The sequence below is a fragment of the Carassius carassius genome, chromosome 21 (genome assembly GCF_963082965.1).
Source record: "Carassius carassius chromosome 21, fCarCar2.1, whole genome shotgun sequence".
Lineage (NCBI taxonomy): Eukaryota > Metazoa > Chordata > Actinopteri > Cypriniformes > Cyprinidae > Carassius > Carassius carassius.
Genome location: NC_081775.1, coordinates 28,418,630 through 28,437,481, shown reverse-complemented (window position 1 = coordinate 28,437,481; position 18,852 = coordinate 28,418,630). Strand labels below are relative to the sequence as shown.

Genomic DNA, 18,852 nt, shown 5'->3' with positions numbered 1-18,852 from the left:
TCCAAAAAAAATTATTTTAACCCCTGGAAGCAATTTTTATCGGGGAACCTCCTGGAAACGCGATTGGGCTAGTTTTGGACTAGTTTTGAGAAGCAACTGGGAAGGATTTGTTGTGAAAACCTGGCAACCCTGATCTGAACGCACGTGCTTGAGATATATTTCTAATTACAGGAGCGTCTTTACTGATGAGATGTGCATGAAAATCGCATTCGATTTTTTTGCACAGCCCTAATTTATAGCATCATTGATATATCACAATATTTTCAAGTAGGCTATATTATCATTATCGCAATAAGTAAAACAGTTTAGATCCAATTTGCCCATCCCTAGTGTTTGTTTCACCCAAACAAATTTACATAGCTATATATAATTTACTGCTGTTTTTCACACAAGCTGTGTTTTGTCACTTTCAAGCTGTTATACTCCGTTAGCACTCTTAAATCGCTGCATCAAATGAGAGGAAAACTCAGCAGAATGCATTTGTTTCAACAGGTTAAAGGATTACTTCTACAGATAATGATTATTCTGACCTAAAAGAGGACGTCAGATTCTGAAGAGGAAAGAACAGCAATCAATTCAGACCGATCAATACATTTCCGCATGTTGAACTGTAATACTCTTTCAACTTCCAAGTAAAATTCCAATTATATAAATTTTATCTACATCGTATTTTATTCACAATGTACCTTATCTGCAATTATAATCCATAACCATGAACTGAGTGTCTATTCTCTACTGTTCTGCAATTATAATTTTTCACTAGCTCTTTACTATGCTGGTTTACTCTTGAATCTCTGTATTGCAAATATTTGTGGCTTATGCATTTTGATTTTTCTCATTTTTACACAATTAAGAAGTATGAATAAACATTTTCACTATAAATTTGATATGTATTTTATGTTCTTGTATGTGTATATATAGATAGATTAACTTTTTACTAGGTCTGTTATAATAGGTTTCATTACTACTACAAAACTCTGAAAAACCTATTGAAATTGTGAATTGTTATTAATATTTTGTACAGTCAGACATTATGTTGGCTACCCATTTCCATACATGTGCATTACTAAACTCTGATCAGATTTTTTTTATATTGCAGTGGAAATATTTCCATCAGCTTTACTAAAATCACAAGCACACTCTCTTTCGCTCTCTCTCTCTTTCTCTCTGTAATGCCTCTCTGTTCAAAGAAGCACTGAAGCGCCTCCTCCTCTGCTCTGCACTCTCTCTCTCTCTGCCTTGATCTGCCCGTCTCTGTGCTGGTGTACAGTGGCAGCATTTCTCTTCACTGCAGAGGCAGCTTCAATCTCTACTCCAGGATGTCGGGCCTTCTGACCAGCTCTCTTCTGCTCTTCCTCTCCCTGACGCTGTTCCAGACTTCCACACCAGAAGCAAAGGTAAAGCAAACACCACACCAGACCCTCATCATGTGTGTGTTTGTTCAGACTAAGTGCTTATTTCACTCTGATGATCTAATTTTTTTATCTGAATGTTTATCTTCCTTTTTATCTCTATGTTCCTACTTGCTAGGGTGCTAAATGGCAATTTCATTGCATTTAGGACGAGGAACTTATTTAATTTTAAGTGTTTGTATACAAATCATTGCACATGGCTTATATTGAATATGTGAAAGTACACAATGTACTATTTAGGTGCTTTTAATATGTAATGCTTGGCTGCGTGTTAATTTCTGCTACACTTATATGTAACAGAGAGCAATGAGATCAGTCAAGCCAGATGGGGTGAAACAGGGCGTACAAATCATTATTGCCTGGCAACAACAGACCACATATCAACAGGGCTTTACTGTCGAATACTATCCTGATTAAATTCTGGAAATTTCTCAGAAAGACAGTGCACAGAAATGGATGCAGAACAAGAGCTCTTGCAAACAAGCCAAGATCACATTAAACATTACATGCATTTTTCAACTGGAGAACTCCATTTTATAACAGATGATGAGTCTTGTGTCCTTGTTGACTCTGGTTTTTTAACTCAAAAATATTTAATAGAATTTTAGGGCTGTAGCTATCGAATATTTTAGTAATCGAGTATTCTACCAAAAATCAATTAATCGAGTAATCGGATAAAATGTGTTTTTGCTTAATTAAATTGCAATATTATGGAAGAGAAAATAAGACTCCTGGATCTCTTAAAATGAACAACTAAGTTTCCTTTTTTAGAATTTCTTTTTTTAAATGCATAGAATGCAATGCATACATCAAAAATAAAAATTTAATTATTACCCATTGTTTCTCTGTCTGTACTTGTACTGTGAACAATGACAATAAAGTTGACAGATAAATTAAGTGCATTTAAGTGCCATTCAGTTGGGGTTTTAAATAAAGCATTTTCTGAGATTAAACACATTAAACACATAAAACATTAATTTAATTTATCTTTTAATTATTGAAAATTTACTTAACTTTTTGGTAAACAAAGGGGATTTACTATAAAAAAAAATAAAACATGGAAGAAATGTAGTGTGATTAAAACATAAAAAAAAGTAGTAGTTTAGTAGTAGGCTATGTAGGCTACATTCTGCTGAACAACAGTCTTTAACCGAACTTTTATTTTGACGGGTTGGCGTAACTTTACAGTTCTGTGTATGTGATGTGACGCTAGTTTTACTCAAATCAAAGTCAGAGTCAGAGCAGTTCTGGAGATGTTGTTCATGTGTTTACGTCCTTATTTAGAGAGACAGCAGACGCTGAATTCACCGCGAGCTTCATGCGCGCTTCCGTGTGTTTAATGAATGAAGACGAGCTTCTGCTCCATTCATTAACAGAGACACGCAGAACATGCAGGATTCATATTTAAACGGACTATTCCTGCTTAATATTTACAGATATTAATCCATATCGTGATTTTATCTAAGTGCAATGACATATTTTTTATGAATTTATTCAAAATTTGGCAAATTCCTTGCCGTTCCGCCATAAAAATCGGTAAATTCCGTTTTTATGACTGGATTCCGCGATTCCCTCCGCGTTTTCTGCATCGCGCAAATCATAGGGCCCTAGTTGTGGTATGACAGCTATATCTTGCAATGGAAACACACCATGACGTTCTCTTTACGTTTGCCCGCGCCCTCAAATCAAAACACTGCTGACTCCTTGCAGTATGCGAAGCAGCGCTTGTGTCTCCTTCCGCTTTGTGGTTGACGTAAACGCGTTGTCACGTTAAAAAAATAATTGCCAAAGAACCTGACGTGAGATTTAAAATAAATTAAAAGAGGCTTCGATGCAGAGGAATTTTCCTCGATTATTTTTTGTAATCGAGTTACTCAAGGAATCGTTTCAGCCCTATAGAATTTAAAAAAAAATCTTATTTGCAACAAGCATTCAATAAAGGTTATTAATGTTTAGAATGTTTAGAATCAGTAATGATTCCAGGGCCTTGCTTTGATATTTGTAAAGCTTAGAGCATTGCTATCAATTTGCCAAGTCAACAGGGCCTGTGATATACTCGTCTCTAGATCCTTTTATCATGAAAATTCAGCAGTACTGATGCATTGGAGAGATCTGTGGACAGCTGATATAAAGAGCTGTGAATTCAAGTAACTAGTCTGTAAGACATGAAAGAGCATCTGTAGCAGTCATTAGTGTGCGCTAATGTTTTCAGCACCACGGACAGCAGCTGTCACTGAAACAATCATGTTGAGCTGAAGAAAAAACACTTCAGTGCTTTTGGGAAAGTGTGAAGAATTAAGGGCCGTATCTGAAGGACAACATGGGATAAAATCAATAGGAGAGGTAGAACAATCTCATTAGCAGAGCAAACAGCCGCTCTATAACTCCAAGCGGAGGAGGAACGCTGCCAAGGCAACAGCTTTCAGGGAGCACTCTCGGTTTTATTCCATCCACCCATTTATACAGTAAAAAAAAATGGTCAGTTAATCTAAAATGTGTTTCATGTGCTACCATCTAAATTAACAAATTATTCAAATTAAAGATTTTAAATGACTCTATATGTGAACATATTATTGGGTTCAGTGTAATTTTTGTATTATAATGACGTTATTTGTATTATATAATATTCTATATTTTTTAATTAGCTATTAATTACATATTTTCAGTTTGCATTTTAAATTTAGTTTAAATTGTAGCCATCTTGTTACAATGTTTTGTAATTCTATTAGTTATTTATAGGTTTTTTTTATCTATTTAGCTTTTTTTCAGCTTTAGTTTTAGTAATTATTATTCATATATTAGTATTATGGCAGTTAGCTTCCATGGCAACATCTCTAATTATGTTTTTTTTCTGATATTTATAATTTATTTTATTTGAGCCTGATTTAAATTACAAAAACGTTTTTAACAGTTTTAGTTAATCTTATCATTTAGATTGGATTTTTAAAAATGTTTTTAGGTTTAAGTTTTTCATCTAATATTTATATTATATTAATTTTATATCAATTACTAAATTATTTTTAACCAAAAAACAACAACAACAACACTGATTGGATTGAGTTTGTTTTAATTAGTGTTGGTTTTTAATGTTTTTATTTTTTTTTATTTCAGCTTTTTAAATTACCAAAAACGTTTAAAATAGTTTTAGTTATAACAACACTGATTGGATTACACTTAATCTATACACTGAAACTGTAAAAACGTTTTATTGTAAACTGTTTTTTACACTTGCCATGGATTTTTTTTTATATAGAAGTGGGTGCATGAAGCATCTTTTTCAGTATCTTTATTAATTAAGTCCAAACCCATTAAGTATATTGATAATCACTAATAAATTGTATAAAGACACACACAACTAGATACAACCTGATGACAGAGAAAGCACTTTGCCTGGAGTCTGCAGGAGTTTTCAAATGACTTTGCAGATAGTTGTTCACATTAAAAACATCTCCACTGACACAGTAATGCAGAGTGGAGCAGATGGTAAGGAACCAGAGGACATCGACACCACTTGAACTCATGATACGAACAGCAAGATCTCCCACACACGCAATGTGTACGTCTGAAGCGCTACAGACGGCATAATGCACCAGAGTGAGTCACTGATTCAACTAGCACTCAGAGGAATCCTGTCATTATATCTGCCTCATTTATTATTATTATCATGACAGCCCTAAAATACCACATAGAGCTTGAACTGAGAAACTGACTCCGCAAAAAAAGTTTTATTTAGACACAGAATATGCTTTACAAGAACACAAAACTTGTGCATGGTAGTTTTTGAGTACTGCTGCTAGTTGTCTCTCAGTGCTCGCTTTGCAATTTAGAATAATTATGTTGCACACAGAGGGTGAAGACAATGCCATGACTCAGCACTCCGTTTATAACCTCAGGCTTGAGCTCAAGCACTTTTCAGTGGCTAACATAAGTAGAGAAACTGATTCAAGGCTCAGACCATAAATCACTGCTTAAACGAGTCTCCTATTAGTAATGGTGGACGTAGATCATCAGTGCCAGTGACAGAACTAATATAAGCAGAAGAGGAGCTGGTTACTCATACTGTCAGAATGTGCTTGCTATGCACCCTACAGTGATTTCAGGCTCTAGAAAGCATCTTTCTTTTATTCTCAAAAGTGTGTGAGTGTAATTGAATGTCTGACTCAGTGGGGATGGAGAGTAGGCGTGAGGATGGGAGTGCAGATGAGAGGAGAGGAAAACATGCTTACTAATACTTCCTCTCGAATGCTTGAATGATTAGTATGTAAAGTGTCACTGAAGTGGGCGGTGTGTGTTTCTGTTCTCTCAAAGGCAAATGTACGTCAAATCATGAAATCTTCTGCCCTTACTGCTATTCATCAGAGTTGGTCCACTGTAAGCATTCATTAATTGCTAAGCAAGATTACATTATTAAATTGCATTAAATTATTAAACAATACATAACAATAACAAAACTTTAGTTGAAAATACCAAAAAAAAAAAAAATCTGTAATCAACTGCTGCATCTATAACAATTTTGAATTAATGTAATCTACCGATGTCTACACCAAAGCCCCGCCCACCACAAACACGTCACCTGTCAATATTATAAATCAACGGAACAAATCTTTCAGCACCGTGGTTTTTTAACAACAAAAAATCCATTCAAGTATATATAACAATTTTAAATAATTTCACAAAGACATGGCTTAACAAAACCAAAAAAACGCTCAAAGACACGTCACTTGTCAATGTCAACTGAACTAATTTTGCACTGTTTTAAATTAACAACAAATGTTTAGCTGAAGTAACCAAAATAACTGAACTCCATTAAAGCATCTACAACCATTTTTAATTAACTTAATTTCACAACTATACCGAGTCTGACGACAAAACGTTAACGTTACCTGTCAACATAGCAAGTGAACGGAACAAATCTATAAGCGCCATAAGTTATTTTGTACAAGAATGGAGGGCCCCAGGAGCGCAACTATCCAGTGTTAGAGGGGTATGCAGCAAAAATTTTGGCGCCCCCACCCCCACTTCTAAATAAATAATTGCGCCGGACATCATCATGTATGTTGATGTTCGGTATGTGCTATGTTAATAGAGAAACTATAACTAAAAAAAAAATCTAACTACGAGCAACCATAGACTGTATAAAAACATGGACGTAGTGTCCTTGACGTCACCAGTAGACTCCTGAAGTGTGTTTTTGAAGCCTAAAGTGTGTAGAGCGGGCCGTCGCCATCTTGGCAGCGGGTCACCGCGCGACTCTCCCGGACAATCAAAAATGGTCAAAAAGGCGGGAGCTAGTTGCTGAAGCCACGCCCACCTAGCGCGACGGCAGTGTCAACAGCTGCAATAGATACAGACGCCCCCTGGGAACGCTCCGGCACGTGATGTGAATTTAGCCCGTGAGGGAAAACATTGCCTTGGCGCCAATTGAAATACATGGGACAATCATGCCGAAGAGTTGCTGTGTCGTTTTCTGTACCTCCAATAAACTAACAAATTATTAATTAAAGTTCTACATCCTTCCTAATAAACATACAGAACCGGAAAGGAGGACAAAATGGCTACAAGCAATAAATTGTGAGGATGATCAAGGGAAGTTGTGGAATCCCAAGACTAAGCACGTGTGTGTGTGCAGTCTGCCTTTCATCACAGGCAGGCTACGTTAACATTGTGTTCATTATAACGTTATCAAAACTGTGTAAGGTTGTTTCAGAAAGTGGCATGGTTTAGCCTTATTATTCTACCTGAAGCAAAACTATGTAACGTTAGCCTAGTGTCGAACCTAACCTCGCATGAAAACACGTCTAATAAGAGGTGTAGTCTACGTGATACCACTAGAAAAGACCAAGGGTTTCCGTATACCCACTTAAAAAAAGCTGAGGATATGTAACAACTTGGTTTTGTGTCTGAACTTTTACACTTTCATTCATAAATTGACCCCGTCTGTTTTTGCGAAGCGATTGAATCGCGGAATCCAGTCACAAATGGAACTGGCTATATAAAACAGAACGTCATGGAATATGGCTATATTTGAATGAATACATCTACAGTATGGCTGTAAAATGAATCAAATATCGATATGGACTAGTGTATATGAATATTAAAGTTAAAAGAGACTAGAATTGTTCTACGCGTCTCTGGGAATGAGCGCTCAATATGTGCATTTTTGTCATTCAAATACACACGATGTTCGCTGTGTTTTCACCCACGCCGACTCCGCCCCCAACTATGACTAGATGCCGACTGTATGTATCCCCGTCACTCAAGTGGCTACGCCCTTAATTATGCAGAACTTTAAGTCTTAATATAATTTAAATGGATGAGTTATAAAAAAAATTCAACCCCCTCACAGTTGTCATGAAGGGCAAAATTAGCTATTTAGACCAAAATCATTTTTTGCACCAGGCTGTAAACATGTTTTTTCCTGCTGTAAAGTTGGGCATTTTAAAATGGGGAGTCTATGGGACTGACTCCCTTTTGCAGCCAGCCTCAAGCGGCCAGTCGATGAATTGCAGTTTTAGTCACTTCCTTATTGGTCTCACGAGAGAGAGCGGGAGGTTGGCGCTCGCGAGCAACAGCAAAAATAAATACAATAGAGTAAAGAGGTCTAGTATTAGTTTTTAGGTACAGAAATTTAATAAAGTAATCGAATGTAAAACAGCATCACATATTTGACTATAAATTAAAGATTGTTCTTTATTAAAGTTACAAAAGCTTTTTTTAATTTTTTTTAGATATTCTTTTTATTAAACATTTAAATTATTACAAACAAAAACATATTAAAACACAGCACAGGAAATGATTAACATATTCATGAACATGTGGACAATTTACATACAGCATTTCATCATATGATTGTACCTAAATTTTATCCAGTTTTTGTTTATGACCGTTTAATCTTTAGACACTTTAAACAGGAGCGATTTACCATTGCGACAATACCTCAATCTTTCTAGTTACAACTTCAGATATCATAGATTTCCACATCTGAGTAGAGGGAGCATCACTACCAACCCATTTGACCATTATAGCCTTTCAAACCAACATAAGGAGAAACTAAACAATCTGTTACAAAAGCTTTTTAATCAGGAGCAGTGAGTGATTTCTTTGTTGTTGCTGTTCGATTAATATAAAGACTGTCACTTTAAGAGAATGCACTGATACAGTGGCCTACGTTCAGCTGGCTATGTCTGCTATAGGATACTCATCAAGACCGGCATTTTGACATAATTTTTGTCAGAATTTGTCCATTTAAATAAAATACTTCAGAGAGAGCTTATATTTGCTCGCGTTCTGAGGCGCGGGTTTGTGCGCTTCGAATGAGCACATGCACAATTATTCTCACTGCGTGCGCGAGCTCGCGTCCTCTGTTTGAACTGACCGAGCGGCCACCTCGCGCTCTCTCTCGTGAAGCCAATAAGGAAGTGACTAAAACTGCAATTCATCGACTGGCCGCTTGAGGCTGGCTGCAGAAGAGAGTCAGTCCCATAGACTCCACATGTTAAAATGCCCAACTTTACAGCAGAAAAAAACATGTTTACAGCCTGGTTCAAAAAATTATTTTGGTCTATATTGCTAATTTTGCCCTTCATGATAACTGTGAGGGGGGTGAATTTTTTTATAACTCATCCGTTTAAATTATACTAAGCCTTAAAGTTCTGCATAAATAAGGGCGTGGCCACTTGAGTGACAGGTGGATTGCGGCTGCTGACAATGCCGTCGCGCTAGGTGGGCGTGGCTTCAGTAATCAGCTCCCGCCCTTTTGCCCATTTTCGATTATCCGGGAGAGTCGCGCGGTGACGCGCTGCCAAGATGGCGACGGCCCGCTCTGCACACTTTAGGCTTATGGGTGACATCACGGACACTACGTCCATATTTTGTTACAGTCTATGGTTTAAACACAGATATCAACGTGTGCTGTTTAGGTCTCATCTGTGCGCGTGCGCTATCAGCACCCGGGTGATGACGGAATAAATTACAGCTCATATTCCAGTTTTACATATTCTCCGAGCATAGACGTCACATTTTAAATCCTACCTGTTGCCTTTCAACAATCACTTATTTAGCTGCTGTCGCATCCCTTGACATGCCATCTCCATTTCCCTCTTTCTTTTTCTATTTTTAGCCCCCGAGAGCTTTTTTTTATCCATCTTTTTCGACTTTTAATATACATTTTTATTTTTTATTATTAAAAAAAAATTAACCATCGCTTTGGCGCATATGGCGCATACCCACTTTTTGTGATAATTACGATAATTATCGTACGTCTGGCAACACTGTATACTACGGTGGCCCAGTAATGCACAACACAACGACATTAAAAAAGCAAACAAAAGCTCACAACACAACGACATTAAGCCACAACACAACAAAATTCTCACAACACAACGAAATAAAGCCACAACACAAATACATTAAGCCACAACACAACAAAATTCTCACAACACAACGAAATTAAGCCAGAACACAAATACATTAAGCCACAACACAACAAAATTCTCACAACACAATGAAATTAAGCCACAACACAAATACATTAAGCCACAACACAACGAAATTCTCACAACACAACGACATTAAGCCACAACACAAATACATTAAGCCACAACACAACGAAATTCTCACAACAAAACGAAATTAAGCCACAACACAACGGAAGTGCTCCCGACCACTAGGGGGCAGTGTTGAAAGTTAAACACCGATATTTCATCGAGACGTATGTGTAACTTAATATGTGTAATCGATTTTTAAATGAAAAACGTGGTTTTTTTAAATGTTTTGATATCCTGATAATCTTAATGTATCGATTCATGAATCGAGCAAAAAATAAATTGATAATATTTTCAATTTGGACCGTTTAGCTCTGCTCTTGTACACAATGTTTTTCCTCAGGGGGGCTTATTTAAATCCGGTGCTGTGCGGGGAAACCATTGCTCTTTCCGTAGAGCTTTCAAATTGACAAGAGGAGAAGATTTTTCATCTTACAAGAACTTCTCCTGATGACTGTAAATGAATTTCATCGCGCGGAGAAGGGCATTAAACGTTAACGTTACATCAACAACTTTAGGGTGAGTATTGTTCTATCGTCTTCTAGCAAATCTAGCTAATAAGGCTGGATAACGCTGCTGCACTGACTTGATCAGCTCAAAAATAGCAGGGCTAAGTTAGAGTTTAGCTTTAAACTCCGTCAACCTCATCTTTTTATAACTCGTAAGAGATAGTAGAACTCCCGGTAATCCACGTTGATTTGCATCGGTGGTTCTGATAGGTGTTTGCTGTGATATAAACTTCTTCACTTGATATAAAGTATTTTAAATACTGTTGCCATTTTTAGATTGCCATGTATCGTAATAAATCTTAAAGGACCGTTCACACCAAACTATAAAGAAAACGATAAAGATATTTAGTTTTAAAAATCGTTCTCACTATTTAAAAAAAGAGTCCACACCACAGCTATAATGATAAAGAAGAGAAACAATATCATTGGAATCACTTTAAGAACTATTTTTTTCCAGCTGATGAACGATTAAAAACATTGACAGCCAATCAGAATCCTGCTATAACGAGCTCGAGAATGTAAAGCAGCAGACGAGCGTGTGCGCGCTTAGAATAAACAGATTATATCGTTCGCTGCTGTGGACTCTATCGTTATCTTAATAGCTATCATTCATTGTGTGAACGGGGCTTTAGTCTGACAGTTATTGTTATATTTTCAAATTATATTATCTGTAACCTGAAGCTTGAATTAATTGTTCACATGTATATAACGGTTTTCCAGGGATCCCCAACACAAGCATGATAAAGCTATTCAGTAAAAAGCAAAAAAGATCAGAAATGGTTAAGAGAGATAGGGACATCCTTTGAAATATTACTGATCTCTTTACAGTCTATTGGCATGTTTGTAACTATATAAAATATTAATTATTTGTCATAATTTATTTTAAATATAGAGTCAGTTGCATTTTAAATTATTACATTGTAAATTAAAGTAATTCCAAATGTATCTGAAATCAATTAAATATGTAAACCAATGTTATTATCTTCACAGATTGTTTTAACGGACTCCCATCCATACTGTTGCAGCACTGTAGCAGACAGCACACTATTCAGAAGTGAGAATCAGTGCAGTTCCTCCTGTACAGAGCTGCACTGAAGGGAGCAGAGCTGGCACAAACCTAGAACAATGGTAAGTAAGAGAATTATCAACTTCTTTAATGTATGACATAATTAATAAACTTTGATTAATAATATTAACACGCCCCATTGGTATGCCTAGAGAGTCAAGCCAGGTCCTGTCAGTGGGATGGTGGTCCTGTTTTCAAGAGAGGAAACTCGCTGAGTGGTTAAGGTAGGAGGAAAGTGTCTAATATTGATACATCATCTTTTCATATCTTGCTTTTATTCATAATGTATAACATGCCTATTTGATTAGCCCTAACAGAAAAAAGACAAAAACACAATCATAATGATTATGGCTCTATTCATTATGCATGCAACTTGTAATGATGGTAGAAATCTTTTATTTTTCTTAATGGTCAATTTACACTATACCTTTGTTTTTCATCTCAGGAGAATGTTTACAGTGATGTCACCAGTGATCTGCCTGACCTAGCAGTCCTCCAAGTGGCAGAAGTGTTATAAATATAGTAGTGTTATAAAAATATAGTAACACACATTACACTGTCATAGTTATTAGTATTTGTATTTAACATAACTATTAAAACTGTATCAAAGTTTAAAAATTTTAATTGTGGATATTTACATGTTTACACTACACTGGTGAGCAAGAAAACATATTAAAGTTACATATATTTGCACTTACATAATATTTAATTTACATTTTATATTGTAGTCTGTACAAATAAAACCAAATGAATCCGACCCAAGTTTTTTGTGTAAGGCCAGATCTCTCTGTGGAAGATCGACTGAAAGGTGAACCATGAAGAGGGGGAACTCATCGAAGGGCTGCAGAGACTGACACTGTCAAAATAAATGTTAAATAATTATGATACATGCATGTAATGTGTGCATCAACATTTTCTTTCTCTGTCACAAACAATACAATATCAATATTTACCATTGCATTGCTTGTTATTCCAACTTCTCTCCTCGCTTTAGCTGTCCTTGCTCTGGTCACACGAACCATGTGGAATGCAGGTTCAATAATGCTCCAAAAGGCCATTAAATGGATCTTCTTCTCAAATCTAGATTGGATGAGACATGTTTTCAGAAAATACACACCAAACAATGTAAAAAGTTTGTTTGCCTAAACTGAACCTGAAGTATACTTAAAAATGTATAATCTATTGACATACAAGTGGAAAAAAGGTAGGTCTGTAAAAAGATTTTAGCTGGGGTTTTAGCTTATTCTCCCTCGTGTCATTCTAAACTGTTCTGAATTTATTCTGTGGGGTCTATCTAGATAGCTGACTGACAGTAACATTATTTACAACATTTATGTATGCCAATGAACAAAGCAAGCCACATGGGTTTACAGCAACATAATGTTGAGTATATGATGACAGCTTTATTTTTTTATTTTTGGGTTAATCATCTATTAACATGTATTGCCTTGATCCATGGAAGAGGTTTTTAAACAAACAGGCAACCACAGCGACAAAAAATAAATGACAATTAAAAAATTCACAATAGGCCTACATTGTGCTCGTTAATATAGTAATAAAGGTTTAGATCTTACCTAGTGTAGATTCGCATGCTGTTGTCATTCTTGAAGAGGCGCCTGCAGACTGAAGTATCAGAAGTGATGTTGAAATCCTTAAATCTTACATTACTAATTTGAATCCACTTATTTCGAGTTTCTACATCCAGGGGAGAAGTGTGAAAAACCTTTGAGGAGCCTCACAAAACGGGTCACAGCAATAGCTGTGTAAACCACCCTCACAGATGTTTATGGAACTCTTCATTAAATAATTATATTGCTGTGGTATACTTAATTTGTCGTATTATAGCAAAATGTATAAATATTATTTAATATTCATCGTTTATGGATAAAAGTTTGCAGCTGGCAATGCACTCTTTTATTCGCCCTGAGATTTCACAGGAAATATGTAGTCTATTGCCCGTTTCTGCAGACCAACTGCCCCCTAGTGGTCGGGAGCATTTCCGTTGTGTTGTGGCTTAATGTATTTGTGTTGTGAGAATTTCGTTGTGTTGTGAGAATTTTTTGTGTTGTGAGAATTTCGTTGTGTTGTGAAAATTTCGTTGTGTTGTGGGTTAATGTCTTTGTGTTGTGGCTTAATGCCGTTGTGTTGTGAGCTTATGTTTGCTTTTTTAATGTCGTTGTGTTGTGCATTACTGGGCCACCGTAGTATACGATTAATGTGAATGGTTTGAATCAGAGCCGTTTGAATTGAATGGTTTGAATTTCAGCGGCTATGATTCAAACCAATAAAATTAATCGGTTAGCTTTTAGCGTCTTTTCAACAGCTCTGGTTTGAACGAAAATGCTATTGACCCTGCATCATTTAAATATTCATTCTGATTTATCAGTTTAATAACGAAATGCACTTTCACGAACGCACCAATTACGCATTAAAGAAATATATGTTCTACTTTATATGCATCTGAGTTATACACATTGTTAGATAAATTAATTGAAACAAAAAGTAAATTAATATATCACTTTCGTTGATATGTTTATTTTTGAGAGATTTTTGACTTCCGCTGCCTCCTCTACTGGGGGAAGAAACGCTCCCCGTCATTGTTTTAGTAGAACTATCACAGAAACAGATGTGATTTTTCAGGAATCTTATTTCAGTGATATCTAACAGGTAGTAGTGTTATTTTAAGTGCTGCATTTAAAAGTGTTTACAGCAACTTCAAACAATGTTTTATGAATTAGAAAAAGCTTTGTTGTTCAATATGAGTAGTTGACAAAAGAGAACATAAATGTTATAGTCATATATGTAATCCACCTTTTTTTGGACCATTTTTAATAAATAATCATTTTAGTGTTGTATATGAGGTCATAAAAGCTGCATACACAACTCAATGCATCGCATGTATGTTTGTTCTGAATGTTCAGAAAAGATTATGAAACAGTTTGAACTGCTCTCTGCACAATAAGCAACTCTGTCTTTGCACACTGCCATGTTTTAGTGTACAAATGAGTATAAATAAAACTTGTCAGTAACAAACTGTGCACAAAGTTGTTTGTCATAGAAACAATACATTTTCACCAATCATCTGTTTGATTTCTTTGTCCTCCTCTCTGTATTTGTCAGCCTCTCTCTGCCATGCGTGGAGTCCGTCTGCGAAGAGACCTGCGGGATTCAGTGCCCTACGAGGCCCAGATGATGTCTTACCCTGCTGCTGACTTCAGGAGTCGGAGCAATGATCTGTACTACCAGCCAGAGGTCTTGAGAGCTCAAGGTCTTGGACAAGCCTTCCAGCGACTAGTGGAGAACGATCAGAGGCGGGAACAGGAAGCAGCTTATCTGGCGTCGATGCTGCGGCTCCTGAACGAAGCACAGAATAACGGACAGGGCAAACCTGAGGAAGATGAGGAGGAGGAGAGTGATCTCCAGAGCCAATACCCTCCAGACTACGATGAGACCGAGCAGGCCGTGAGCATGGCCAAGCCCCAGGCTTCACGACAGGGCCTTCTGGACCCTCAGATTACTCAGGCTCTACTCAACCGCTACAAGCAGGAGAGACTGATGCAGACTGGACTTGCTCCGAACACCAACAGGATACCAGAGAGAGAGCAGGACAAAGACCAAGAGATGCTCAGGTAAAGAAAACATGTCATTCGCAAAGAGAACAGTAACTCAGATTCAGGGTTATAATAACAAAAAATGTTACAAACATTTGAATTGATTTATTTTTTACAGTCTAGGATTGAAATAAAGCTAACTGAAATAAGCTAAAACACTAAAGCCGGTTTCACAGACAGGGCTTAGACTAAACCAGGATTAGGCCATAGTTCAGTTAGGACATTTAAGTAATTTTTTTTAACTTGCCTTAGAAAAATCATTAACTGTGTGCATCATGAGACAAAACAAAGGCACTGATATATTTTAAGATCAATCAGTGCAAATTTCTTTCAGTTAAAACAGCTCAGATTTACACTTTAGTCTGGGACTAGGCTTAAACCTGGTCTGTGAAACCGGGGGTAAAAGTAATAACTGTAAATAAATGAAAACTACAACTGAGCTCACCCTAACTGAAACCCAAGCACAAAAAAATAAAAAATAAATACAATTTAAATGAAAACTTAAAATCATGTACAAAAGCTAATAAAAAAATCTCAATAAAAAATGACAAATGCATAACAAAATTACAACAAATACGAAAATTGAAAATGAAGAAACCAAAGCTCATTCAAAATATTAATAATAGCCTAATATAAATATTAGATGAAAGTGTAAAGTAAAATTTTAACTAAATAGTAATACAGTTAAAACAAACACCAAAAAAATGAAATTTCTTCTTTTCACAAAACAAAATTTGTATAACATTAAAAGGGAGTCAAAAAATATAGTTCAAAAGTAAATTCAGAAAGTTTATAATAATGTAAATAAATGTATTAGATGGAAAACATAAACTATTAAAAAAACACGAATAAAAAAAAGCACATAAAATTACTAAAAAGTAATAAAACTAGAAAAAAAATACTACCACAATAACACTGTTCCAAAAATGCAGTTAATTTAAAAAACAAAACAAAAAATAACGACAACCTTTTTTGGGGTAATAGCATGCGTCATGCTATCTGTGCCATGTTGATACACATTGCTATGGTGAATTTTAATTTCAAGTTGTCTTTAAGCAAACATACTACAATTTGTATGTACTATTCTTTGGATAAAAGTGTCTGTTAAATTAATAAATGTAAATAAATGTATTAAAGGTACTTTGTTGAGAAGATCCTCTCCAGCTTGGCGTCAGGTGGCAATCAGGTAGGCCCTTCAAACCAGCGTGCTAAACGAGATCTGAGCACTGTGGCCAACATGGAGCAATCTAGAGGACCCACCCTAAAACGCTCCCGCCGGTCCCTGGACTCCGGCCCCGGACCCTCCCCCCAAGTCGAGGCATCACTATTGAGGGTGAAACGGCTCGATGGCGACATGGATGACGACGAGGTCCCAGGGCAGAGGAATAGAACACCTCACGTCGGCCTGCAGAGGATGAAGCGCATAGACACTGACCTTCCACCCCCCAAAAAACACAGCCGCAAGCGCAGAGCCCTGACCTATGATCCCGCTCTGATCGCACAGCACATCCTCCAGTACCTGCCAGCCTAAAGAGTACAAGAAAGGGGGAATAACAAGGAAATGTTTGGGGGAAAATAGAGGGAAAACTAGACAGAGAGCGGGACTGCAACATTTCACTTGCTTACAGATACGCCAGTGTTCATTGTCATCTGCCTAAATCCAATCAAGGTCTGCTTCCTGAGGTACTCTGATATGATATTACTCTGTTTCAGTGTTATACTATAAAAAAATCCCACACACATTACAGCTTATGGAATATGCTTTTAGTTTTTCTTCTTTCTGGCTACATTATACAGTGTGGAAGGCCTTTTCTGCCAAAAAAAAATTGAGATCATATCTCACAATTATGACTTTTTTCTTCTTCTAAGATTTATGAGTTTATATAAAAAATTTGGCTTTTCTTCTCCGATTTCTGAGTTTACATTTTGCAGTTCTGACTTTTTTCTCTCGGAATTGGTATAAAGTCATAACTGTGAGTCTCAGTCTCAGTCACCTTTTTAATTTTTATTAATTTTTTTTACTCCATGGTGGAAACAGGCTTCCATAGTACAGGCATTAAATGACCTTACCGACATGGAAATTATCATCAGTTACTGGCTTTCACAAGCAGCTCATCGCTGTTTTTGTCAGAATCAACAGGATCAAGGTCACACTAATCTTTATTACAGACTGAGATGGTTTTAAAAGATGCTTCACTCTAAATAAGATCTGTTGAATTACTCAAAACCACAAACAAAACCACAGCTTGAACAGCATTTAGGTGATGTTTTGTCATGTGCATTCTCCCTAATGCACGTGACAAAATTACCCAGAATCCCTGAGTCTCTCAATAGCTACAAGCAGCATGACTGTGGTTCTACAGAGATCCAAATATATCAGAGCTTTGCTACAGCTGTCAGTGTGTTTGGAGACACGGTGTTTCATATTGTGTTATATTTACAGACTTATGAATCAGATCAGTTAAATATTTGACATTGCTATATCTACTCCTATACCTATTGTATATTGTTTCAGAAATTAAGCTAAATTTTTTCTTTTCTTTTCTGGAAACAAATGATTGAAAAACAAAAATGATTAAAATCTATTTATTGCATAAGATGTCTGGTACAGGTTTAAACAGCAGCACAACATCAGATCAGCTGCTTTATATAGCAGTAGGCAGCACTACAAGAGTTCAGTCTCAAAATGAGCCTATCTAAATGTCAAACCTGTTTCCTGTCCTCTCTTTCTCTGATTGGCTGTCTGAAGTGATGTACTATCTTATTAGTGTCATATGCATCCTATGCAAGCTTGATGAAGTGTATTTTGTCCCTTGACTTGGCTTCGAAACATTCTGTCTGATACTAATCACTGTCTCAACTTCTTGCCCTCTGGGTTTGTAATCTGACTATTATGAATTTGTGAGAGAAATCGTGGATCTTAGTATATTTAAATGCTTTTCGGTATATTTGTGCAGTCATAAAATCTTGTACAAAAATACGTATCTCTGCACTGCGAGTTTTGTCAAACAACAAAAATCACTGTAAGAGCTAATAAAGTGTATGTGAACAATATCTTGTTTAGAATTGTGCATTGCTTTTACAGTTTCAGTGTGTTAGAAATGACCACACATTTATCATTCAAAGCAACAGCTTGATAAGATCCTAGCCTATTAGCATTGCATCTAAACAGCAGCTCACTCAATGAAGACAATTACAAATACAAAAGTGGCTTGCAGATTTAATGTTGGCATCAACTTTATTACCATATTGTAAAGAATATCCAAAAAGGAAAAGAGGCAGATGCTAAATTTGTGGACAATGTGTTCATCCTCAAGATATCCAAGATGTAAATGATTTTGTTTCTTCAACAGAACAGATTTGGAGAAATGTAGCTTGACATCAGTTGCTCTGCAGTGAATGGGTGCCATCAGATTGAGTCCAAACAGCTGATAAAAACATCACAATAATCCACATGAATCCAGTCCATCAATTAACATTTTGTAAAGCAAAAAGCTGAATGTCTGTAGAAAACATTAAGGCATTTTCATTTCAAAATGTTGCTTTCGGACAAAAATAAAAAAACATAATCCATAATCCATCCATTCATAATCCATACTTATGCTTCCTTGTGTCAAAAAGTCCATCTCTAAAATCAAAATCCAACAAAATATTTGTTTAGAACTGTTTTCGCTTGTAAATGCTGCTTGATCTGTGCATATTTCTCTCCTG

General features: G+C 36.3%; 1 protein-coding gene across 1 annotated transcript; it reads left to right on the top strand.

Moving 5' to 3' along the window:
• Positions 1-1,240: 1,240 nt before the first annotated feature.
• On the top strand, positions 1,241-18,195 carry LOC132098067 (uncharacterized). The gene is made up of 3 exons (XM_059504182.1): positions 1,241-1,397; positions 14,651-15,159; positions 16,279-18,195. The coding sequence occupies exons 1-3, from the start codon at positions 1,320-1,322 to the stop codon at positions 16,670-16,672; spliced, it is 981 nt and encodes a 326-aa protein (XP_059360165.1). The 5' UTR covers positions 1,241-1,319; the 3' UTR covers positions 16,673-18,195.
• The last annotated feature ends 657 nt before the right edge of the window (positions 18,196-18,852 follow it).

Coding starts and splice junctions, on each gene's coding strand:
- LOC132098067 (XM_059504182.1), top strand. CDS start 1,320: ATGTCGGGCCTTCTGACCAGCTCTCTTCTGCTCTTCCTCTCCCTGACG. Junction 1,398..14,650: donor CTTCCACACCAGAAGCAAAG/GTAAAGCAAACA, acceptor TGTATTTGTCAG/CCTCTCTCTGCCATGCGTGG. Junction 15,160..16,278: donor AAAGACCAAGAGATGCTCAG/GTAAAGAAAACA, acceptor AATGTATTAAAG/GTACTTTGTTGAGAAGATCC.